This window comes from Sus scrofa, chromosome 8 (assembly GCF_000003025.6).
Source record: "Sus scrofa isolate TJ Tabasco breed Duroc chromosome 8, Sscrofa11.1, whole genome shotgun sequence".
Classification (NCBI taxonomy): Eukaryota; Metazoa; Chordata; class Mammalia; order Artiodactyla; family Suidae; genus Sus; species Sus scrofa.
Window position 1 is genome coordinate 37,770,724 of NC_010450.4, and position 27,193 is coordinate 37,797,916.

The window sequence follows — 27,193 nt, forward strand, 5'->3', positions numbered from 1 at the left end:
GGTGCGGCCCTAAAAGAAGAAAAAAATAATAACCTGAATCTTTAGGGTCCATATTAAACTAAACTAAACCTTTATAGCTCCAGCTGCAGTTTAAGGGGTTGAGGAGAAAAACAAATTGCTATTGCTCTTTTCTATAGCCTGCTGCTGAAACAATTATTCAGAAAGTACAACTCTCTTATCTTCAGAAGTCTTTTTTGCCATCTTGACTTTATGCAGGCAAGAAGCCCAAACAGACAAAATTAGAGACCATAGTCCATCTGTGTTTGTTAGCATAAGGCTTGTATTATCTTTTCCTAATCAATAATCCTTTCACTATTATTATCTCTTTGCTTTTTGAAGCTAGAGCTCCTGTTCTCTGCCCACAAGTGGCATTTCAGCATCCCTTAGCAACCCTTACAGACCCAGAAATAACTACCAAACCTTGAAAGAACATGGATTATAAATGCAAACTGAAGAGAAAAATTTTTAAAAGCAAGCAGAATTTAATGAGGTTTTTAAACAAATGTGGAAGATGATCGTATTGCTCATTACAACAACAAACATCTCAGTTATAAAATGGGAAATGTTTATTTGGGCGGATATTACTTAACATATCTATTATCAAAGCATCTGGTGCAGAACCTAGAAACAGAATGCTTTTCAGGCAGTATTTGGAAAACCCCCACTTTGCAAAGGTTACCTACATATAAGCCAAAATAGCACTTAGAAATGGTTACATATGAATACACTTCTTAATCTCATATAAGTGATTTTCAAAAAAAATTCTACCCCTAGATATCAGACCAAGAGGAATGAAAACATACTGACCACACAAAAACTTATACATGAAGATTCAGAGTAACATTATTGATACCAGACAAAAGATGAAAACAAATGAAATGTCCATCAATTGATAAATGGATTTTTTAAAATGCAGTAGATCCAACATTTGGTAATAAGGAATGAAGTGTTGATACAATGAATGAACCCTGAAAATATTACAGGAAGTGAAAGAAGCCTGTCACAAAAACCACATATTATCATATGATATTCCAAAATAGGGCAATCTATAGAGACAGAAAGTAGGTTCGTGTTTACTTAAAATTGGGGCAGGGGACAGACACCAAGATGGGAGGGTGACAATGAAAAAGGGCATAGAGTTTCTTGTTGAGGTAATGAAAATGTTCCAAAATTGACTGGTGATGGTTACGCTTACCCATGAATATATTTAAAATTACTGAATCACATCCTTTACAATCCCTATCAAATTACCAAGGACATTTTTCACAGAACTCAAAAAAAATATTTTAAAGTTTGTTTGGAAGCACAAAAGACCCAGAATAGCCAAAGACATCCTGAAAAAGAAAAACGGAGCTGGAAGAATCAGGCTCCCGGACTTCAGGCTATACTACAAAGAAACAATCATCAAAACCGTGTGGTACTGGTGCAAAGACAGAAATACAGATCAGTGGAACAGGATAGAAAGCCCAGAATTCAACCCACACACCCACAGCCAACTAATCTATGACAAAGGAGGCAAGAATATACAATGGAAAAAAGACAGCCTGCTCAATAAGTGAGTCGTGCTGGGAAAACTCGACAGCCACATGTAAAAGAATGAAATTAGAACACTCTCTAACACCATACACAAAAATAAACTCCAAATGGATTAAAGACCTAGATATAAGACTATCAAACTCTTAGAGGAAAACATAGGCCAAACACTCTCCGACATTAATGACAGCAGTATCTTCTCAGAGCCACCTCTTAGAGTCACGACAGTAAAAACAAAAATAAACAAGTGGGACTTAATTAACTTCAACATTTCTACACAGCAAATGAAACCCTAAACAAAACAAAAAGACAACTCACAGAATGGGAGAAAATCTTTGCAAATGACTCCACTGACAAGGGGTTAATCTCCAAAATTTATAAACACCTCCTACCACTCAATACCAAAAAAACAAACAACCTCATCAAAAAATGGGCAGAAGATCTAAACAGACAATTCTCCAAAGAAGACATATAGATGGCCAAAAAAACACATGAAAAGATGTTCAACATCACTCATTATTAGAGAGATGCAAATCAAAACCCCTAGGAGGTACCACCTTACACCAGCCAGAATGGCCATCGACAAAAAGTCTACAAACAATAAGTGCTGGAGAGGGTGTGGAGAAAAAGGAACCTTATTACACTGTTGGTGGAAATGTAAACTGCTGCAACCACTGTGGAAAACAGTATGGAGATTCCTCAGAAAACTAAACATAGAACTACCATTTGATCTAGCAATCCCACCCCTGGGCATCTATCCAGAGAAAACCATGACTCAAAAAGACACAAGTACTCCAATGTTCATTGCAGCTCTATTTGCAATAGCCAAGATATGGAAACACCCTAAATGTCCATTGATAGAAGAGTGGATCAAGAAGATGTGGTACATATACACAATGGAATATTACTCAGCCATTAAAATGAACAAAATGCTGGCATTTTTAGCAACATGGATGGACCTAGAAATTATCATGCTAAGTGAAGTCAGTCAAACAATGAGACACCACCATCAAATGCTATCACTGACGTGGCATCTGAAAAAAGGACACAATGAACTTCTTTGTAGAACAGATATTGACTCACAGACTTTGAAAAACGTATGGTTTCCAAATGAGACAGGTTGGGGGTGGGGGGATGCAGTGAGGGTTTGGGATGGAATACTGTAAAATTTGGTTGTGATGATTGTTGTACACCTATAAATGTAATAAAATTCATTAAGTATTTAAAATTAAATAAGTAAATAGAATAAATAAATAAAATTACTGAATCACACCTTTTAAAGGGGTGAATTGTACGTAAATTATATCTCAACAAAGCTATAAGAAAAGTTTAAATGTGGCATTCCCACTGTGGCACAGTGGGTTAAGAATCCAACAGCAGCGGCTGGGGTCACTGCAAAGGTGTAGGTTCAATCCCCAGCCTGGCGGGGACAGGGGGTTAAAGGGGCTGGCATTGCCGCAACTATGGCTTAGATTCAATTTCTGGCCTGGGAAGAACTTCCATATGCCTCAGTGTGGACATTAAAAAAAAAAGAAGAAGAAGTTTAAATGTAATAAATAAATCGACAAACCAATAAATCCAAGTAAAGCACTGTTTTAAAAGCCTTTGCTCATTGGCCTCCAAGCTCAGAGGCACTTAAAAGTGTGTTTTAAATTTATATTAGCATTCCATCCTGAGAATGAAAGGAACTATCCTTCACTATATGAGCCATTCCACACGATATTCTGAGAATGAGACTGTTAAAAATGACAGGGGTATGACTGTGGGAGATTCTACCTACAGACCCTTCCAGACATAACAACTATAATCTCTGGACAAAACACAAGACGGCAACCACTGGGAGGCCTTGGAAAGGAAACAAAAGCAGGACAAGTATGGGGGGAGGGGAGTCTTAGAAGAAGAGAGGGGCAGAGATGAGTTTCAGGGTTCGTCCTGCCTTTAGCCTGAGAGTGGACCACAGCTGGTACCCACGTGGGGCAGAGCGATTAAAACCCCAATAGAAAACGAACAGTCTTCCTGGGCTGAGGCACCATCTGTCTGTGCTCTTCTTACTTGTCACCCTGTGACCTCTGACATGTCTTTGTGCCCTGGGCTTCTGTGAGACTCGGCATTTCCAGGTTCCCTTCCTTCTCCTCTGATCATTCTTCCGGTATCTCTCACTCCTTCCTCTTTCTTTGTTTCCCCTAAAACCTGCATCTCCCAGGGCTTTGCCCTTCACTTTTCATCAGTATACTCTCTCCTCATAGTTCACCTACTCTTGTTGCTACCTCTGAGTTTCTCCTTCATAATTACAGCCAGGCTCCCTTCTCAGCTCCCCTCCAGCATAGTTCTAGCTTCAGACCAGTAACAGTGGGGTGGGAGTTAAATTCTCAGCACAGAAGTCAAAAATCAAAAAAATAAATTAAAAAATCAAAAATCAAAAAGAAAAAAAAATAGACTCACAATTGCCCTTGAAATTCCCTCAGGAAGCTAAGGTGTTGGAGTTCTCCTATTCCTCCTTTTCTTGGCCCAGCCTGCACTGTTGAATTTGCTCAATATAAATGCACTTAAACTACAGTTCCACTGCAACTGGTTGTCCCACAGGTACCTCCAATTTGATGTATTCAAACTGAATTTCTAGCCTGCACCCTCTCCATCTACCTGCCTCCCACTCCTCCACCTTTACTTCCCACATTAACAGATGCCACCAAAATCAGCCTGGTTGCCCAAATCAGAAATCTAAGGTCAACCTTGACTCTTCCTTCTCCCTCGCCAAAATCCAATCAGTCTTGATTTCTACTGATTTGAATGCACCAAAAGCCTTCATTCAAGCCCTCAGCATCTTTTTCTTAGACTATACCCAGTCCCCAAACTGGTCTCCTTGCCTTCATTTCTTTCTGCCCCCTGTAGTATATCCAGGTCTGCTGTCTTTTCGGCAACACAACTATGATCAAATTTCTCCCCACTTGGAAAGATCCTCTAATGATAAGCCACCACCCACGGCAGCAGAAATCACTCTTAAAAACCATGCTAATTTTGTGGCTGCCCAGGGGAGGGAGTGGGAGGGATCAGGAGCTTGGGGTTAATAGATGCAAACTATTGCTCTTGGAATGGATTTACAATGAGATCCTGCTGTGTAGCACTGAGAACTATGTCTAGATACTTACATCGCACACAACAATGGGAGGAAAAAGTATGTATACATGTATGTGTAACTTGATCCCCATGCTGTACAACGGAAAAATAAAATAAAATAAAATAAATAATAATGAAAAAAAAAACATGCTAATTTTAACTTCATTTTTTTTTCCTTAATAATGGCAACACTCACCAACAAAGGAGAGCAGGATCACCAGCAGGACAATGAGGGCACAGATACATGGAATCAGGACCAGCAATAGGAAACGCAGAATATTAACAGTCGCCAGCTTCTGAGAGCAGCCATCACCCATGTTACTGGCATCAGCTCCCAAGACCTGAAGTAGAAGAGGAAAATGAAACATGGTTTTAATATTACAAAGCAACTCACTACACGGTATGACATTTTAGATACAGCTGTCCATTTAGAGCAGCAGCATTCCTAGGAGATTTTACTCTGTGTATTTTAGGGCATGAAATGAGCTTAGTCACCAAATCACACTAACAAACGAATGCATAAATGTACAAACCACATTCAGGGCAGAGCAAAACATCTATTTCCAAAATGTTTTTCAGGAGTATACAAATTTATAATGATACGCCATCTGGATTTTTTTAAGCATATTTGCCACTTGGTATTAATCCAAAGGGCTATCTATGCATTTCCACAGCAAGAACTCACCTTGGCCTAGGGTTCTAAGCAAAGATTGCCTAATACAACATTAAAATATTGGTGAGTAGCTGTAGACAGAACATTATCCAGACTTCATTCGTGTTTGTCTCATTAGCCCTAATGCAAATCTGCATAAATCGGAATACGTTTTTAACGATTAATAACTCAGGATGGAAGATTACTGACGACGTATTTAGTGGCAAGTTGAACGATGAAAAAGAGCCTATTCTGTTAGCCACTGACAATCTCTAAGGATGTCTTCCGCTGTCACACCACCCCTGCAGCCCATTTATTTGTGAGAAAGATAAGGAGCAACAGAGATGGTTCAATAAGATACAGGTCTTATCTTCAAATACTTTAAGTTTTGCTCAGTTCAAGCTCTTGCCCGAAATGATTTATTGCAAATGGCTTAAGGCAGTAACTTTTCCACAAGAGATGGAATTAAGAATGATTTGAGTCACTCTGAGCAACTCTTATGATCCCATTAATGAAGAGGTGGCTCATGGTTTCTCTCTTGGACTACTGAGTCTCCTTGCATTTCCTTCTCTGACAGTTTCAGAACTTGAACTATAACCTTGGTGTACCTGCTTCCTGCATCTCTCTTGAGTCCAGAACTCCCTTTCAAGTTAGATCATATACTTCCGATGCCTAGTGCTTAGCAGCATCTCTTCTCAGCATGTCCAAAACCAAATGAATCTCCCTCTCTGTCCCTACGTTCAAGCTAGTTCTCCTCCTGACTTCCATATTTGTGTTAAAAAAAACTCCAATAACCTGGAGACTCCTCACTTCTCCATCAACCCCCCATGCCATTCATTACCAGGTTTGGTGGGCTCATCTCCTATAAGAAATATCTAATTTTAAATAATGAATGACCTTTGAGAAAGACCCTTATCATAATCTAGAAGTGGTTCTAACAGATGGTCCTGTACTGGATCCTTTCTGGTACATAACCAGTGCCTGATAAATTCCCATGGATAAAAAGTCAACTTTGATGGGTTTACTGAACCACAAGGCATATATGATTCTCCATTTCTGCTTCATTCCCCCTACATCAAAATCAATTCTTGTTCACTAACACACACTGCAAGCAGTTTCACTATATATGTCATCACATCACTATATGCTGTGATGCGATAACATCAAAAATTCTCTCTGAGAGACATTACTTGAAAGAATGTACGCTGTTAGCTTGAGAATGGCTTGATTTCCTAGACTAATGTCCTTACTGACCCATTTCCTCTGCACCTCGAACGGTGCACCATCATTCAGAGTTAATTTATAATTTTTTCCTGCAAGATGAAATGGCACCATGTTGGAAGAGGTCTTGGAAAGGACAGGACCCACCAATGGACCTGCAAGCTGGACTTGGGCAATCAGAGGCACCTCACCCCCCTCTTCAGCCCTTGTGATAAAAGTTACGCCCGCCCACCATTCCCACAGCCAAAGCCATTTTCAAGGACGAAGCCTTGAGAAAGTAATGGGCTGTTGAGACCATCTGGTATGCATGACTGAATCCCATTAAGGCTTCTATATAACCTCTTAAGGTTCTGGCAGGCGTGGAGATCTAATCACCTTGCAGCCACCCAAGACAAAACTTGCATGTAAGTTCCCTTCCTTGTTAAAAGCATCACCTAACCAATCTGGAGTGATCAGCCTCCTTCTTCAGTCTCTCCTTTCCCTCTGTATATGGGGGCTAGTTTCAGATTTCACCCAATGTGAACTAACACAATGACACAATATAAGACTGCTCACTATAGCACATTGATTATAAATCCAGCATTGGGTGGGCGGTGCCCTAAGAATCTTAGAGATAACATTTACCTGTGAAAGACCAGTGTGGGGCTGTGGCTCAGCAAAGACAGCAGCGGAACTGACATATTTACTTCGTTTATTCAACATTAATTACTGAACACCTACTAATTATAATAAGCATGCTGAGGATATAATAATGATTTAAAACCAAGTGTCCTGTCAAAGCTCAGTCTTATGGGAGAGTAAGATATGCACATAAATAATATAACTACATTTCAAGGTAGCAAATGATAAGCACCATGAGACTTATGGGAATTCGAAAGACAGGGATACAATTTCTTACTGGAGGACCAGGTAGCACATTGCAGAGAACTAGCACTTGAACTAGATATGATTCTAAGAAAAGCACCCCTGAAAAGCCCAGTTATAGTTTAAAAGAGTGGCAAAATACATCCAAAGAGGTAAGGAGTTATGAGCTTTCTTTGGCTTCTACAACAATGGAAAAGATTTATTAAGATGGCCCAGGAGTATTACAGGGATAATTGTCTTGGGTGGCAATTTTTTTTTTGGTCTTTTTTTGCCATTTCTTGGGCCACTCCCATGGCATATGGAGGTTCCCAGGCCAGGGCTTGAATCGGAGCCATAGCCACTGGCCTATGCCAGAGCCACAGCAACACGGGATCCCAGCCACATCTGCAACCTACACCACAGCTCACGGCAATGCCGGATCCTTAACCTACTGAACAAGGCCAGGGCTCAAACCCACACCCTCATGGTTCCTATATGGATCTGTTGACCACTGAGCCACAACGGGGATTCCTGGGTGGCAATTTTACAGTGGCCTCAACGCTCCCTAGAATCCTATGGCCAAATAAATATATCCAATTTAGTATTTACAAGAAAAAATCAGTAGGAAAACTCCTAGAGGTTCATTTTAATATCTCATGTAAGTATATCAACAAGTACTTGACCTCCAGAAACCATATTCATGATTAAAGCAAATGTTTTCTTCATTGACTAGGAAATCGCTTGCTTTGCTGAAGGGAACAAGAAGAAACCCTTAGAAGAAATTCAGAACTAAGAAATACTTAGAAGAAATCACAGCACTTTCCTCGAGTGCATAACTTTTCTCTTGGGCTCACAGCCACTTAGGACCATGGCTGTAAATGCTACATTATCATTTGAGGTTATTATTATTAATTATTATTATTATTATTATTTGAGGTTCCTCTGGGTAAAATGCAACTCTCAGACTTTACTGTTGAGTGAATAATGCAAGATGAGATAAACTTCCCGAGCTTTGTTTCAGTGGACCCAACAACCCTTACTCCAGAAGGCACCTTCTTCCAGAATCTACCTTCCACATACTTGAACGTGTAAGCTCAACTTAGACACAGAATTCCATGGTGCAGACAGGGAGCAATGCATCTGACCTGCACATATTTTAATCCTGTTGGTGAAAACTCACTTCTTGTACCTTAAGAATGACACTGATTTTATTGGCTTATATAACACATATGGATATAATCTAACTAACTGAGACATCTTTTTGAGTCCGTGCTTCCATTGAGAGGCCTTCTCATCCCTCTTTTCTACATCCTTAACTCTACTGCCTCCCAGGTTATCAATACAACTACTTCCATGACAGCCACTCTCTTGACTCTTTCAGGACCTCCTGTCCATGGATCCTACTGTCTTCTTTCAGTCTATCGACTCTCTCCTTTCTTCATTTCCCTACATATCTTCTTTAGACTCTTTGGACCATTATTCAGTGATACTCTTGCTAATGCCCCAAACCCTCTTACCCCTCTGGATTTTCTTCTCATCCATCATGTAAAAGCCAACACCAGAAGAAGCCAACAATCTTTTCACCCTATATCTACACTTAGACTGTTGAATGTGGCTGTAAAAAGTTACCCAACAGGACTACGTGATTGCTAATTTAAAGTCTCTTCTCCATTCTCCTCAAACTACCTTCAGGAAAAGAATAAATTAGTTCTTGTTAAATCACTATAACTCAGAACTTTCTATCACTTGCAGCTAAAACAATTCTAACTAGACTATGCCATTTATCACTTTCTGCTTTGGACCACGGTCATGTGTGTACATACTAGGATTACTAAACTATAATCTCAGGAAGTAAAGATTCATGTTTAATTCATTCAACAAATAGTTATATCATATCCCCAGAAATTATTTTTTATCCCTTAGACAACTAACCAGTGCCTGTAATATAGTAGGATCAAAATAGGTATATATTGTCTCAATTAAATAAATGACTCACAATTAATGGCCAGCAAAATTTCTCAAGCAAAGTTTTAGATTTTTTGATATACATGCTTTTGAGGGAAGGGGGGGAAGCTATTAAAACTTATCTTTAAATACATACAGACATCTAGGCTTTTCATACTGAGTAGTATAACCATCAAAATTTGTTTACTTTTGGCCAAAATTAACAGCAACTCATTGCCGTCACAGTGGATGATCTGCTAATCAGACGCTCGATGCCTTTCATATGTGGTCAATCAGGATAAATTCAAACTGACAACTTTGTAAATTACAAATTAGAAATTTTCAATTACAAATCACTATATAGAGAGTGACAGCCAAAATGTTTTCAAAAAGGGATTAATAGGAAGCAAACAACAAAGAGGAAGCTTGGTCGAAACACAGGCAATCATCTTTGCCATCCCTTCAGAGACCCCACATTCTCTACCTACATCAGCAATCTCCATCAGCAATCTCCTCACGGTCCCCTTCTAAATCCCAGACCACAGCCCAAGTGGTCTTTTCCAAATGCTCATTTGGATGTGTCACCTCTCTGCTTAAAACCCTCCTGAGACTTTAAAGACAAAGACTGACGTCCTTAACTGGTGAAGAAGACAGTGCTTCTCAGACTTTGACGTGTATGTGGATCATGTGGGGACTGGGATGGGGCTTGAGATTCTTACCAGCTCCCAGCTGATGCTGATGCTGGTGGTGTGAGGACCACACTTTGAGCAGTGGGACCTGGAGGCCGTCTAGGTCTGCCCCACCTAAATCAGGCTCATTGTACACCACTAATGCTTACCACTTCTCTCCACTCTGGTCACCTGCCTCTTCCTAGTGCCCCATAAGCACTCTCTGCCTGGATGGGCCTCCCTCCAAGCCCCATCCTGCCAGAACATGACCTATGACTAGTTCCAGTCCTTCTGCCCTTTATACCAGTTATGATTTACATGTACTCATGACGTTCTTAGATTATGTTAGTTATTCCTGCTAGACTGTAGGCTCCAAGAGGTCAGGGACCATGTTGGGTTTTGCTTTCCATTGTAGCCCCAGTATTTTGAAAAGGGCCTGGCTCATTGTAATCACTCCATAAAACAATGAACCAATAAACTCTTCAGACAATGGGAGGACATATTTAGAAGAGTCTTAGAAACACAAGGAATTGAATGCTTTTCCTTGTGTGAATAGCTGTTACAGTCCTAATAATTATATTAATAAGAACAACACAGCCAGAAACCCATTAAGCATTTCCTGTGAGCCAGATACCACTCTGAATGTGCTGTACATGAAACTGCTCAAAACAGTTCTATTGAGTGGATACAATTACCATACCCATTTACAGATGGGGAATTTGAGACTCTTGTGAGTAATTTAATTAAAATAATTCCAGCTCATCAACAAAAAACATAGACTCTAATGCAATTCCTTTTTCTGAAACCCAGTCAGTGATTAGAGATCTCAGGATTTTTAATTTGACTTGAATTCTAGACCATAGCTCCCTGGAACACACCATCTACTCTGCAGCTCTATCCCTTCAAAGACACACTAAAATACTACACTTTCCCCCACGGAGTCATACAGGACTGATGGGATACCCTCCAACCTATAAAGGACCAGATCTCGTAGCCTCATCGTAAGAGTTTCAAAACCATCCACTTCTCAGTAAAGCTGCCACTGAGAGGTAAGAAGTAGACTTTGTCCTAAGTCTTCACATTTCTTCCCCTCCTCCCAGGTCAGGCATGATCTAGTGCAGGGGGACCGCCTCACTGTGGCTGGACAATAAGAGTGATGTTTTAGAAAGGCCCTGTGTGTGAGATTTCTTTTCTTTCTAGAGCTCACATTTCAAGACTATCTTAAAAGCCTTCACCTAATTACCTAATAAAGCCATAATTATATGGAATCTTTTTTTTTTTTTTTTTTTAGGGCTGAACTTGTGGCATATGGAAGTTCCCAGGCTAAGGGTCAAATTGGAGCTACAGCTGCTGGCCTACAGCACAGCAACAGCAATGCCAGATCTGATCCTCATACTGCGACCTGCACCACAGCTCACAGCAACACCAGATCCTTAACCCACTGAGCAACGCCTGGGATTGTTGAATCCACATCCTCATGGATACTAGTTGGGTTCGTTACCAGTGAGCCACATGGGAACTCCCCTAGAATCTTTAATTAGAAAAGTTTCCTGTTCTCTGTCTTTTGGAGAAATGGAAATGATAAGGAAATACACAGATGATGAAGAATTAAATTTATAAAACACTGCCCAAGAATGACATGGAATTAAAGAAAATACAGAATCTTCTATAACTTCCATAGCTTCAAATGTTTTACCCTGAGAATGACATGCAAGTATTGGCCCTGATCATCAGTTAAGATGTGGATTTTGGAGTTCCCATTGCGGCTTAGCAGAAACAAATCTGACTAGGAACCAGGAGGTCTCAGGTTCGATCCATGGCCTCACTCAGTGGGTTAAGGATCCCATGAGCTGTGGCACAGGTCACAGATGCAGCTTGGATCTGGCATTGCTGTGGCTGTGGTGTAGGCTGGCAGTTGTAGCTCCCATTGGACCCCTAGCCTGGGAGCCTCCATGTACTGCAGGAGCGGCCCTGAAAAGACAAAAGACATATACACACACATTAAAAAAAAAGATGTGGATTTCATTCTGCTTAATATACTATGAGTGTAAGAAAAGTCATTTTCATTAGTAAAGACTGAAGTATAAAGGAGGTTCAAGTTTACATTTAATACATTGAAAATCTAATTAACAACAACAACAACAAAAACCCAAAACCCTATTCCTTGACCATTCCAAAGTTTTGGGAAACATATGCCATTTGGGTCTACAATAAAGAGCTCTGAAAGTTATAATATTCACTAATGATAAAATCTACAAAGAGATTAACATCGACTTACTACTTTTAAGGTACTATATCAGACACAGAGATATGTTTTGTTTCATTTTGTTTTTTGGCCTCACTGGTAGCATGTGGGAGTTCCCGGGACAGGGATAGAACCCACACCCAGCAACGACCTGAGCCATTTCAGTGACGACACTAGATCTTTAATCCAGGGGAACACAAAGGAACTTCAGCTATGTTGATGTTTTTATTTCAAATAGGATTTGTCTACATTACAACCAAAGATTAGACCAACTTGAAGTTGCATATACACTGTTTCTGATCAACAGAATATTTTGAAATGTGAAGGTTAATTCTATCTTTGTAATGTGATACTAAAGTAGGGATTTTCTGAAATATAAAAATGATTATATTCTTAAACACAATTATGAAATTATGTAGACTTAGTTAACACAGGATGGTTGGGTAACACAATCTGTGAATTTCAGGGACACAAATACTACAACCCAGAGGTTGTCTTAATCCATATGTCAATCTGGTGGATACAGTAAAAACTCTATTCATTGGTTGGAAGTTTATGATATGATGGAGTCAAAATATGAAAATATTCTTAAAGCAAAATGAGAGTGCCCATTTTAATGGGTACGACTTATGCAAAATTATGGCAGAATTCAGTGACCATCAGTCCTCCTACAAAGATGTGCTTACAATGTTAAAAAATGATTCAGAAAGATTCATCCAAAATCAACACAACGTATTGGTTGGAGACTTCTTTAGCTCCTCGTGCTTTGGGTGATGGTGAACTGCAAATGTCTTTGCACTTTGCTGTTTCAGTGGAGCAGAGAACAGCCTGCAATGAGGACAAGCTCATTCCAGCTGGTGTAGCCTGAACAGGACCCAGAGACGTCCTCTAAACTCTTTGGGGATATTACGCTGTCACATATTAATAGACTCACAGTCCAAAAAAAAAGCAGACACTAAGGCTCCACTTGCTGATAAATAATCAGCTTGGAACACTGTCCTGCACACAACCATCACCTTCACAGTATGTTCTGAATTGCTTTTTCAGTATTAGAGATGGAGTTTCTCCAACCTACCTCCACTCTCTGTCCACTGAGTAAGCATGGACCCATGTTACCCCCTTGGTTAAGAAGAACATCTGCTAGATTTTTTTTCCTTTCTGTTCTCAGTAAACTGTGAATGCACTCCTTCCATGAATTAAAAGTAGCCTCATTGAATAAGAGATCAGCGATTTAGCTACTTCTTAAACCAGGCATCTGTTAGTTCTCAATCATACCAGCTCCCACTCTACCAATAAGCAAAATGCCTCCAAAATCATCCATCAGTGAATGATGCCAAACCCAAATGTCCTTTGTTGTGATGTTTGTTTTTAATGTCCCAAGAGGTATGGAGAACAAGCATCTGGTTTTCAGTTAAGTCTTTTCATCTCATTTTCTGGCACTTAATTGAAGTGTACAAAGTTCAAAAAACTCATGTACTCTTTCAAAATGAAAATTACTCAATTCACACCAGAACATAGGTTCTGTAAGCCAATCCTGTCCACATTTTTCTCCTTTGAAAATTAACATAATAACAACAAGCAGCAGATTGTCCTCCCCTAAGTTTCCTATTCACACATCTAGAATGCTTGTTCAATATGGAGACTAGATACTGACAAAATATTTCTCTCGTCAAGAAGACCAGGTAATAATAATTCAATATCCCAGCAACACATCAATTTTGTGTTTCTGTTTTGAGCATAGCATTGTTTAGTCAAAGTCTAAGGTATGAGAAAGAAGACTAGAATGCTTCAGAAGCAATTCTGCAATACTGTATCCACCACCAAAAATCATACAAAACCATCGCCCTGTCCCAACCATACCTTCATAGCTGCAAATAAGGGATAAAAAATATCTTGCTTCAACCACAAATATTCCAACAATAAAATGAAAGTGACAAGTCAAAACAAAAGAAAAAGAATGGTAATAACAATGTTTCAGGTTGAGAAAGTTTTAAGAGTCCTGTAGGTAGAATTTTCAATTGTTCCCTGGAGGAAAAGTTACAACTTTTGTTCAAGTGAGGAGATGCTTTCAAAGGCAAGGAGAATATTTTAAGGTAAATCCCATTTCTTCAGAGGCAGGTGGGATGGTCAGATTTCTGTGATAGTTACTAGAGATGACCTTGGAAAGAAACAGCAGGTTTCTTTCTCCTCATCCAGACAAAGTAGATAAATAAGACCCTTCATCCTTTTTTGAGATGACTTTGCCCCCAATATCAACTATGTCAATGTTATCATTTTACAGCAGACACAAGTCTTGAACTAATAAAAGATTCCTTTTAAGACATACAATATCAGAACTCTTTCTGCATATACTGGTGAGTCTTAAAGGTCATTTTTATTTAAAGTGTATTTTTGAAACAATGGAGACTGTCGTGGTGGGGGGCAGGGAAGGTTGGGTCAGCTATCCCCAGGGAAATTAAATATTTGACATTTACTCATTAAAATTTTTTGAATTTCACATGCTGATTATAAGTTACTACATTTCTAAGGAAGCTATGGCATAACCCAGAGGAGCCTCAACAGATTTCCCAATGAGGCCAAACCTATTTTTCATGTAGCACTTAAGGAAGTTGTTGAATTTGTGCAAATCTTAGAAACATAATTGACTCACTGATCCAATAACAATGGAAATGTTGTGACTTTCAAAAATTGAAATAGATTAGCAAAGTGAGCAGAGAACAAAAATACTTTCTACAGCTGAAAATAATCAGCAAATGCATACGAGACAAAATGGATTTTATGCTCTAAAACAATTCATTTCAGGCATTTCAATGCAAAGTAAAACATAAACAGATGTTGAAAACAGTTAACCTACTGAACCTACCTGCTGAAAGGAATCCTACAGTTAAAAAAAAAAAAGTAAGGATTTTATGTGTTAGATGAAGGAGCAATATCTTTCTAAATGCCTGGAGCAAAAGGGTGGATTCCAAACCTAACATTCATCATATGCTTTGCTCTATTTCATGAATATTCTAGGTGGAAAATATAGAGACCTTCTGTGTTGAGGTTTCCATTTCAAAACATGTCTATATTTTTTGCATGTTAAAAATCTCATTAATTAGGTTTATTCCACTCATGCTTATTGAGCACCTATTCCATGCACAGCTGGGCTATGGGGATATAAAGATGAGAAAGACAGCCTTGCCCTCCAGGAGTTGACAGGCTACCTCCTGGTACAAAACCTCACCGGCAACTTCATCTCCAAAGAAGACATACAGATGGCCAAAAAGCACATTAAAAGATGTTCAACACCACTAATTATTAGAGCAATGCAAACCAAAACTACAATGAGATATCACCTCACACGGGTCAGAACGGCCATCAACAGAAAGTCTACAAACAATAAATGCCAGAGAGGGTGTGGAGTTTACGTTCCCACCTATACTTTTGGTGGGAATGTAAACTGATGGAAACAATATGGAGATCAGTATTGAGATTCCTCAAAAAATTAAAACTAGACCTACCCTAAGATGTAGCAATCATACTCTTGGGCATATATCTGGAGGAAACCATAATTGGAAAAGATACATTGCATCATTATTTATAAAGCCAAGTCATGGAAGCAACCTAAATATCTATCAACAGATGAATGGACAAAGATGTGGTACATATATACAATGCACTATTATTCAGACATTTAAAAAGAATGAAATAATGCCATTTGCAGCAACATGGATGGACCTAGAGATTATTATACTGAGTAAAGTTAGACAGTTAAAGACAAACATCATATGATATCACTCATATGTGACTTTTTAAAAATGATACAAATGAACTTATTTACAAAACAGAAACAGACTCACAAACTTTGAAAACAAACTTATGATTACCAAAGGGGCAGGGTGAAGGGGTAGGGATGGATTGGGCATTTGGGATTGGCAATGCAAACGTCTGTGTATGGAATGGATGGCCACTGGGGACCTGATATATAGCGCAGGGAGATATAATCAATGTTTTGTGATAACCTATATGGGAATGAATATGGACATGTGTGTGTGTGCGTGTATATATATATATATATGGCTGAATAATTCTAATGTATAGCAGAAATTAACTCAACATTGTAAATCAACAATACTTCAATTAAAAAAAAAACCTATAACAGAACAGTAACACAGGTGTGCAGAAAGGACAAAAAGTCAACCACCGGGACAGGGAAAGTAGGACACACTCAGTGAGCTTGTTATGTTCCAAAGAAAATATAAATTTTGACATTGCACCAAGATAAAACAACAATATTTCTTGCGCATTCATTCCCATGGGTCTCAAAACACATGTGTTGGTTGATAGAGGAGGGAGGCCAAAGGGAAACATCACTGACATTTGGAGAAGGATGGTTTTTCACTGATGGGACCCTCTCACATAAGGTAGGACTTCTGGCATCCCTGACCACCCCCAAACACCAGCAGTAAATGTCCCTGTGCCCAGACACTGTGACGACTAACAGGTCCTCTGTTATTTCCACCTGTCCCCAAGGGTAGGACCTTTCTTGGCTGAGAAGCACTTGGGCAGTTCAGCAAGCATCTATTGAACACAGACTGCATGGTTAGCTCTATGCTCAGGATGCAAGACACAATCCTAAGTAAGCAACCTCTTCCCACACACTATAGGCATGAACTTACATTAGGTCTTAAACACTGAGAACATACGCCTCTTCTCCACAGAAAGACAGTATGTTTTTGGAGATCAAATACTATGTCTTTTTTTTTGTTTTAATGGCCACACTAGCGACTCATGAAAGTTCCCAGGCTAAGGGTCAAATCAGAGCTGCAGCTGCTGGCCTCCACCACAGCCACAGCCACAGCAATGCAGGATCTGAGCCACATCTGCGACCTACACCACAGCTCATGGCAATGCCAGATCCTTAACCCACTGAGCAAGGCCAGAGGTTGAATCTGTGTCCTCATGGATCCTAGTTGAGTTTGTTAATCGCTAAGCCACTAAGGGAACTCCCAAACACTATGTCTTTTAATTGTGACTATCACCCTACCTCGCACATGAAAGAGCACAGAATTTTAACATCAACATCAATCAATCAACATCAAAGAGGTATAATTTATTAGGTCTTCAAAACCTAACACATGCTCCAGTGAACCAGGAATTTTGAGGAAGAGTAAGGTATATTTGGGGATATATACTCATGGGGTGACTATTTCTTGGGTAGGCAGCACATGAGTCTTTAAAGATTTGGTGGACTTGTACCAAGCTTAGCCCATGTGGATTTTAGACTTTGGACAATCTCTGTGGCCTCTATCTCAAGCTACCCAGGTGTAGCTTGGCTCAATGATTCAGGTAAGGCTGAGGTACCAAAACTTTATAGTTCCTGGAGGTGAGCAGAACAAAATGTGCTGCCTGGAACTACAAAACAACAGAGATCCATGAGTTCTCCTGGTGTAGATGTAAATTTCTAGTTTTTATTACTTGTGTTTGAGAATAGGTATTGAAGAAAGGCTGCCCCAAATTCCATGCTCTCTTATGCTGTTTTAAATTGCATTCAGGCAGTTCCCGTTGTGGCTTAGCAGTAATGAAGCTGACTAGTATCCATGAGGATTCGGGTTCAATCCCTGGCCTCGCTCAGTGGGTCAGGGATCCAGCATTGCTATGAGCTGTGGTGTAGGTCACAGATGCGGCTCAGATCCTGCATTGTTGTGGCTGTGGCAGAGGCCAGCAGCTGCAGCTCTGATTTGACCCCTAGCCTGGGAATTTCCATATGCTTCAGATGCAGCCTTAAGAAGACAAAAGAAATCCTATCATTAAATTGCACTAATTGCATATGCCACAGGTGCAGCCCTAAAAAAACAAACAAACAAAAAAAAAACCCCATCGTTAAATTGCATTCAGGTCCATGGAAGGAAATTAACAACCAACACCTCATGCATGAGGCTCACTCACAAGTTTTGAAGGTTCTCCATCACGTGGACCCAATTCACTCTAAGTTGTTAATTAAATAACTCTGGTGCTGGTTCTAGATTTTGAGAGGTCTATTTCATGGATTTGGTCAGGGAAAGGTGGTTGGATTTACTACAAAAAAGAAAAAGAAAAAAAGAAAAAGAAATGTAAGCCTTGATCATGTTGTATTCCATCTTCTTGGGGTAAAGCAAGAACACAACTCAATAAAAACTTTCTCAAATTTAGAGCTAAAAAGGCAATTCAAAAGGCCTGTGCAACAGAACATTCTGTCTCTCCAGGAGTGGTTTAACTCAGGAAGTCAAAGGAGATGTGGGATAGTTTGAAAAAGTAAACTTCAGTATTATCTTCAGAGTTACAAATTGATGATGCTGAATAAAGAGACAGATTTCCTTAAGAGAAAGACTGAGCTTTGAACTGACAGGCTGAACAGATAGGAAGGAGAAAATGTGATTCTGAAGGTCCAGACAGAGAAAGTTACATCTAGGTCTATAAAGAGACTATTAGAAAGGAGAATTGTTCTTGGTGCTTACTAGATAATAATATATGCCTGGAACCCAAAGAAATCAAACAGAGGAGGAAGGGCAAAAGCATAACTGAATGAACTACCCCCATGGGAGACAAAGATCTGATAAATTACTGAAAGCTTCATTTTTTTAAAGGTCCACACCTGCAGCATATGGAAGTTCCCAGGCTAGGGGTTGAATCCGAGCTGCAGCTGCCGGACTACGCCACAGCCACAGCCACGCCAGATCCAAGCCACATCTGCAACCTACACTACAGCTCACAGCAATGCCACATCCTTAACCCACTGAGCAAGGCCAGGGATCAAACCCACATCCTTATGGATATTAGTTGGGTTCATTACGGCTGAGCCACAATGGGAATTCCTGAAAGTTTCTTCAAGCTGCAGATAGGCAGTTTACCACAAGAACAATCAGGGAACAATGCCTTTGAAACTAGACAGCTATGTTGAGCAGCTACTGGAAATCTGGATATACTGGACAGGTAAGATCTAGAATATCAAAATAACATATTCTTTCAGAATGTGTTAGCATCTAGTTTCAGCCTGACACAGTTATTACAGGTGGGTACATAAGTATTGCATCTCTTACTGAAAATTGGTAGAATCAGAAATAAGGGAATACACAGCAAAGATGAAATCGGCTGGACAGGCCATAACAGATTGGGTCCAAGCCTAGGTTAGTTGAGGATCTGACAGAACACATTTTGGATGGAAATTAACCAACTCAGGAGGATAGTGGTAGACAGGTTTATTTGGACATGGAAGTTTCTGGCAAACCTAGGATTTCATATTTCTGACTATGGGAGCCCTGGGAAAAGAGATTTAGAAGAGAAACTTAGAAATAAAGTGATGGCCAGAAAGCAAAGAGAACCTAAAAGCAAGGCCAGCAAAGAGTGCTGGACCTACATGAAATATAAATGAAAAATAACCAAACTAAGAAACAGGCTGACGGCTTTCAAGCTCAGCTAGGTCTTACTTGGCAGGGGCGGTGGCGGGGGGGGGAGGGGGAGGTTTTTAAACAGAGACGAAAACATCCTAGGAAAGAAAATATCCTTATCATTGGTAATATAGACTCTAATATAAGGAAACAACCATTCCTAGTAAGGGATACGACAATGATGGAGGGACAAGAAGAGAATCAGAGAAAATGTGAAAGACAATGGGGATAGGAAAACTCATCCCATCAATCTTACCTAGTGAAGAGTTTCACAAGGTCCTGAACCAGAAGCAAAGACCACAGGCACATTGTGTGTCATCTATGGGCACTAAATACCCACAGTTCAGCGTATTATCATTTACCAGTTGCCACCAGCCTCTAATTCATCATTCTGGCCTGTCTTCCTGTCCTGAGCATCTGTGAGACAACAAGTAAACCTAAGATAAACCTTCCTCTTTGGCTTAGCCAGGGCTAAGTTTTTTGAGCGTTATAATCCAATAGAGTCCTATCAAATATAGACTACTTCCCAATATTTTTGCAGACAGTCCAGGAGACCCCAGCTGAACCCGCTCTGGCCACCTCAAGGCCAGGGAGATAGTTTCTTTTTGGGGTTGTCTACAAAGTACAAAAGTAGAGCCCAGAGTGGGGGCTCCTTGCAAGTGCCACATCCCTCCCTTCCAGAAATGTTCTCTTTTCCAAATCTAACTACCTATGGTTTCTTCAACTATTGTTAAGGCCAATTTGAATCTATAGCTGCATTCACAAGAAAGAGAGATAAATCCCCAGGGGCAAGAAAAGACAGGGAAACTGAAATCCAGAGCAGGAAGAGTGATGAAAGTTGATGCTAAGAGTCCTCGCAATTAGGGAAGAGGGGAGGAATGGATCACTGAACCCTCAAATAGGGCCAATGCACTTGGGGCTTGGGTTTGGGATACCAAGAAAGGAACCTGAGAAAAGGTCTAGGTTGAGGGTTGGCGCTGAGATCCCTGAATCAAGCCAGGATGCTCAGGGGACCACATTCTCAGTGAGAGGGGGATTAGCAAAAATTCCTCTTAATTAGCCCAAGGAAAGAACTAAGAAATGTCTCTTTAAAAGATTAAAAAAAAAAAAAAGGGAAAAGCTCTTTTGAAAAATAAAACATTCCGGAGTTCCCGTCGTGGCGCAGTGGTTAACGAATCCGACTAGGAACCACGAGGTTGTGGGTTCGGTCCCTGCCCTTGCTCAGTGGGTTAACTATCCGGCGTTGCCGTGAGCTGTGGTGTAGGTTGCAGACGTGGCTGGGATCCCGTGTTGCTGTGGCTCTGGCGTAGGCCGGTGGCTACAGCTCCGATTCAACCCCTAGCCTGGGAACCTCCATATGCCGCGGGAGCGGCCCAAGAAATAGCAATAACAACAACAACAACAAAAGACAAAAAAAAAAAAAGAGAGAGAGAGAAATAAAACATTCCAAGCTTATCTCACGAGCAGGCTTGGGCACCAAATTTATACTAAGGATCTGGCATTGCTGTGAGCTGTGGTGTAGGTCACAGACGCGGCTCGGATCCCATGTTGCTGTGGCTGTGGGGTAGGCCAACAACAACAGCTCCGATTCGACCCCTAGCCTGGGAACATTCATATGCCTCGGGAGCAGCCCTAGAGAAGGCAAAAAGACAAAAATAAAATAATGAAATAAAATAAAATAAAATAAAAATAAAACATACAACAAACTAGTGTATATAACAAAAAAGAAGCAGATTCACAGATATGGAGAACAAACCAGTAGCTACCAGTGAGGAGAGGGAAGGGGGAGAGGCAGTAGGAGGGTAGGGAATTAAAAGGTACAAGGATATATTTTGTGACACAGGGAATGTAACCAATATTTTATAATAACTATAAATGGAGTATGACTTTTTAAATTGCGAATCACTATGTTGTACACCGGTAACCTATGTGATATTGTATATCAATTATCCTTCAGAAAAAACAAAGAAACGAAAAACACGTTCAACTTAACTACAAGAAGGGATGGTCTGATATTGAAAATACTTCAATTATGAGGAATATTAATGAATTCTTACTTAAAGGCACTCAAAACTGAATTACCAGAATTATGATCTCAGCCATAATAATTAACATTCCCAAATTCTTTCCACTGATGGTTTTCAATGTTTTTAATATGTTAATATGTATATTATAAACTGTGCAAATTGTAATATTTATGATGTTGAGAATTACTTAACATTTCCTAAAGTTATTTTGCTTTATTTTTGTCTTTTTTAGGGCGAAACTCATGGTATATGGAAGTTCCCAGGCTAGGGGTCCAAACAGAGCTATAGCTGCTGGCCTACGCTGAAAGGTTTCTTACCACTGAGCCACGACAGGAACTCCAACATTTCTTAAAATTATAAGATGTTGATGACGAAAGAAAAAGAAGGCTTTGAGAGTACAGATCTCAGTGGTCCATCCATCATATTTTTTTAATTTTGTTTGACATCTTTTCACAGTTAGTATTCCCAAGTAATAGAGCATTTTAAAAATCATTGTAGAGTATTTCGCAAAGAAAAACATCTGTCAATTCTCTTGACTTTCTTTCCAGTGCTAAAGCTGTCTTCACTTTGAAACAAAACCAAACATACAAATGATAAATGTTTCAAAATACGTACAATATTTTTTTTTTCTTTTTAGGGCCGCAGTTGCAACATATAGAAATTTCCAGGCTAAGGGTAAATCAGAGCTGAAGCTGCCCGCCTACACTACAGTCACACCAGATCCAAGCCACATCTGTGACCCATGCCCCAGCTTGAGACAATGCCAGATCTTTCACCCACTGAGAGGTCAGGGATAGAACCTGCATCCTCAAAGACACTAGTCAGGTTCTTAACCCATTGTGCCACAATGGGAACTCCTGTACAATATTATATAGATGTATCTAATTTGCTTAAGAAAAGGCAAATCTCTGGATCCAGATTAAGATAGACTAACCTAATGAAAAGATGTTTTTAAATGTTCAATAATTGCTAATCTTGATGTACTACTTTTGTCCTTTCCAAAGAAAATGCAATGAAGAATTATAATTGTGAGTTACATGATCATAAATAACCTTGTTTTCAGTAGCGGAAGTTTGAAAATATTCTCCTTTTGGAAATATAAGAATAAATTGTGTATTATACTAATTATGTACTTCTAAAAATAAAAGGTGGCTAAAGGGTTGGTGATTGCAAATAAACTTTGTTGGTGTAAATCCAAACAAAAAAATTTTTTAATCTCCTAAAATTATCAAGTAAAATTTATTTATTTTTTTTCTTTTTAAAAAATTTGAGGAGTTCCCATTGTGGCTCAGCATGTTATAAACCTGACTCGTATCCATGAAGATGCAGATTCGATCCACGGCCTTGCTCAGTGAGTTAAGGATCCAGTGTTGCTGTGAGCATTGGTGTAGGTCACAGATGCAACTCAGATCTGGTGTTGTGGCTTTGGCGTGGGCCAGCAGCAGCAGCAGCAGCTCCATTGAACCTCTGGCCTGGGAACATCCATAGGCCACAGGTGCAGCCCTAAAAAGAAAAAAAAAATGGAAACAACTACATATTTATAGCAAAATTCCAAGTACAATAAATACAAAGAGATTCTTTTCTGAAACATTGCATACTAAGTTTCTTTTTTTTTTTTTTTTTTTTTTTTTTTTGGTGTCCAAAGTTGGCTCCCATGTCCTTGTGACATGCCTTCATCATTTTTTTTTTTTTTTGTTGTTGTTGTTGTTGTTGCTATTTCTTGGGCCGCTTCCGCGGCATATGGAGGTTCCCAGGCTAGGGGTTGAATCGGAGCTGTAGCCACTGGCCTACGCCAGAGCCACAGCAACGCGGGATCCGAGCCGCGTCTGCGACCTACACCACAGCTCACGGCAACGCCGGATCGTTAACCCACTGAGCAAGGGCAGGGACCGAACCCGCAACCTCATGGTTCCTAGTCGGATTCGTTAACCACTGCGCCACGACGGGAACTGCTGCATACTAAGTTTCTAACTGGATGCCCTAACCCTTTGGAATGCTACCTCTACAAACAAGAACATTCCCCTACTTAATCAGAGGAAATGCCATTGATAGATACATTGCTACCATCTAATTCTCAGAACCCCTTCCAGTCTTGCCAACAGTCCCAATACCACCACTTAATCCAGAGGGGTCTAATTTAGAATTTACGTATTACACCTTAATTTTCATATCTCTTTCGTCTCCCTCAGTCTCCCTTCCACTTCCACAACGTTGACACCTTTGGAAATCACAGGCCAGTTATTTTATAGAATGTTCCTTCGTTGTGATTTAAGTTAAACTCCAATGTCTTTAGCAGAAACATCTCAAAAGTAATACAACAGTCTTCTTACTGCATCCCACCAATTTGTCCCTTTCTTGATGATAATCCACCAATCGCATGGTAAAGACGATGTCTGCCAATATCACTGTAATATTACTCTCTCCTACCATCTATATAATCAGTAATTATTTTGTAGCAAGATATTGAAATTCTATAAATATCACAGCCCTTAAAACTCTCAGTTTACTCTTTTATTATCATATGCATGGACCCTCTGTTTCCTATTTTATTCAATGCTTTGTCATCTGTACCACTGTTACTTGTTGAAGTTCAAATTGCCCTCCATTTGGCCAGGGGCAGCCAATTTGAGCTGGCTTCTATGTCACATCACTCTTAGAGCACTTCCTAGCTTTGTGGAACAAGATATTTTGGACTCATCTTGTACTTTCTGTGTCTTACCCTTGGAATGAGACATTTCTCCAAGGAGCCTGGTTTCTTTTTGAAGAAAATGGTATTTAAAAACCAATATCTTGGAGTTCTTGTTGTGGCTCAGTGGCAACAAGTCTGACTAGTACCCATGAGGATGCGGGTTGGATCCCTGGCCTTGTTCACTGGGTTAATGATCTGGCATTGCCATGAGCTGTGGCGTAGGTCAAAGATGCGGCTTGGATCCAGCATTGTCTGGAAGAGGAGAAACCACCCAAAGGTTTAAGGTCCATAGAAAGCACTCAATGTTAGCCTTTTTTCACTCTTTCTTCACTTATAAAACATCTAAAAGAGGAATCAAACCAGGAGGTCTGGATCTCGCAGCCTTCTCAACTGCTTTAAGGCTGTGGTGTAGGCCAGTGGCTGCAGCTCTGTTTCGACTCTAGCCTGGGAACCTCCATATGCCACAGCTATGGCCCTAAAAAGATGAAAGACATACATACATACAAACCAAGATCTGGGAGCCCCTTAGTACTCAGTGTGTGCTCATTGCTCTTAGCTCAGTGGCTGTTCCCAGCCTCTCTCAGCAGACAGAGCTGGAGGGGAGGTGTGCTTACACAGCGTGTGCCCCTGTGTGTGTACACACGTACATACAGACATTCACATCTATATTCACTTCTATATCTAGCGCTATATGTTGTCTGTATATTCATTTATACCCATATCAACAATTCCAGTCCCATCAGGGCTATAAACCTAGTCTTCTGCATTTTTATATTTGTAAATCCTTTTTCCCAACAACCGGAAACCTGGATGCTCTGAATTTAATTATTCGATCAGTCTACCACTCTGTAAAGAATCGCCCATCCCCCATGCGGGTGCCACACCCGCCCTGCTGGAGCTCCCACCTCCCTCGCATCCACATCTTCCTCATCCTGCTCAGATCATACCCCCCACCCTACCCAATCCCCCTCACCTCCAACTGACCCTGCCTGGGCTCCCATCCGCCCCACAAGCCACACCTCCATGGCGATGCTGTCCTAACTGAGGGTGGGCTTTGAGCCACTGAGCAGCCCCTGGGGCATCTCAAGAGCCACCTTGCTCTTCCACCAACCAGATTCCAGACTCAGTTGCTCTGGAAGAGGAGAAATCACCCAAAGGTCTAAGGTCTCTAGAAAGCACTCGATGTTAGCCTTTTTTCACTCTTTCTTCACTTATAAAACATCTAAAAGAGAAATCAAACAAGGAGGTCTGGATCCCTGCCTTCTCAGCTACTTTATGCCGTAGGTTGTGAGGATGTGTGTTGTGGATGTTTACTGTTTTATGCTACAGCGGCCAGACCATCACAGAAGCTCTGTGCTCATTAGTTCCAATCAGCGCTGACCTAGTTCCATGCCTCACAGCACAGCAGACAGCACCTTATTAAGGTGGAAAAGGCCAAGTTAGATATTTCGTTATGCTTTCCCTTCGTCTTACAGAAATGTGAGTGGAGAAACAACAAACATTTTAAAAGAAAACTCTGCTTTTACAAACTAAAAAAATAATGAAAAGTTCTTTAAAATTTGAATTAAAAAAATTAAAATAGTTATCCCATGGGATCTGTTTTCCTCCCACAGGGAGAATAAGTAATTTTTCTTGAAGAAGAAGATATTTCTTGCCTGTTGGGAAAGCTTTCTTTAAGGAAGGAGGGGAGAGAGGTGCCAGCTTTTAGGAGTTTCTGACACAAAATGATTGGAGAATAGTGTTAGGAGCATACATTTCTTATCCAGAGAGGTTTTTTTCTTGGTTTTTTTTTTTTTTTTTTTTTGCTGTTTAAGGTGGCATATGGAAGTCCCCAGGCTAGGGGTGCAAGCAGAGCTACAGCTGCTGGCGTATGCCACAGCCACAGCCATACAGGATCCGAGCCACACCTGTGACCAACACCACAGCTCACGGCAATGCCAGCTCCTTAACCCACTAAGCGAGGCCAGGAATCAAACCCAAAACCTCAGGGACACTGGGGGGCGGGGGCGGTTCTTAACCTACTGAGCCGCAACCGGGACTTCCAGAGAGCATCTCTGTTTCTCTTTGTGACATTCAGCTGATAGAAGTGAAGTTAAAGGAGTTCCTGGTGCAGTGGTTAATCCGACTAGGAATCCGACTAGAAACCATGAGGTTGCGGGTTTGATCCCTGGCCTTGCTCAATGGGTTAAAGACCTGGCTTTGCCATGGGCTATGGTGTAGGTCCCAGATGCGGCTCGGATCCCACGTTGCTGTGGCTCTGGTGTAGGCTGGCGGCTACAGCTCTGATTTAGACCCCTAGCCTGGGAACCTCCATATGCTGCGAGAGTGGCTCAAGAAATGGCAAAAAGACCCAAAAAAAAAAAAAAAAGAAGAAGTTAAAACAACAAACAAAGCTGTGGGTGCCATGGGGGGTGGGTGGCAGGCGGGAATCAGCAGGCGACCTGGGCTTGTCACCAGGGACCCTGACCTCTGATCGGGGCACATACAAGTCTGCTCCTTCCAAGCAGGTCATTTCACACCAAGGACACCTGTGTAAAGGCTTGTCTTTGTTTTAATTTTGAGAAGATTGGGAGTTCAGCTTTATTGTTGTTCAGTAACAGGTAGAACAAGCATCAGGTGCGGCCAAGTTTTGAACTGTAGTTCTTGAAAAAACCAAATTCATTCATTAAAAAAAACCCACAAAGACCCGGGGGAGAGAGGGACCAGGGAGAAAGAGGTCTCTAAAGTTTGGCAGATTTCTCCCACAGAAGGAAAATGAACAACCTTCAGGTTTGATCTTCCCACCCCCGCCAACTGCCCCCCGCCACCCCCCCCACCCCCGGAACTGGCCACCCCAAGGGGGCAGCTG

At 40.6% G+C, this 27,193-nt stretch overlaps 1 protein-coding gene across 7 annotated transcripts in view; it reads right to left on the minus strand.

The window, feature by feature from the left end:
- Positions 1-27,193, minus strand: part of CORIN (corin, serine peptidase) — a 280,415-nt gene that overhangs the window by 239,912 nt on the left and 13,310 nt on the right. For 6 of the 7 annotated variants that reach the window (XM_021100577.1, XM_021100574.1, XM_021100573.1 and 3 more), the window contains exon 2: positions 4,844-4,988. In XM_021100577.1, coding sequence (XP_020956236.1) covers positions 4,844-4,988 — 145 coding nt within the window. Of the gene's footprint in view, positions 1-4,843; positions 4,989-18,151; positions 18,281-27,193 lie in introns of all 7 variants that reach the window. The other variant, XM_021100575.1, reaches the window with a different exon arrangement.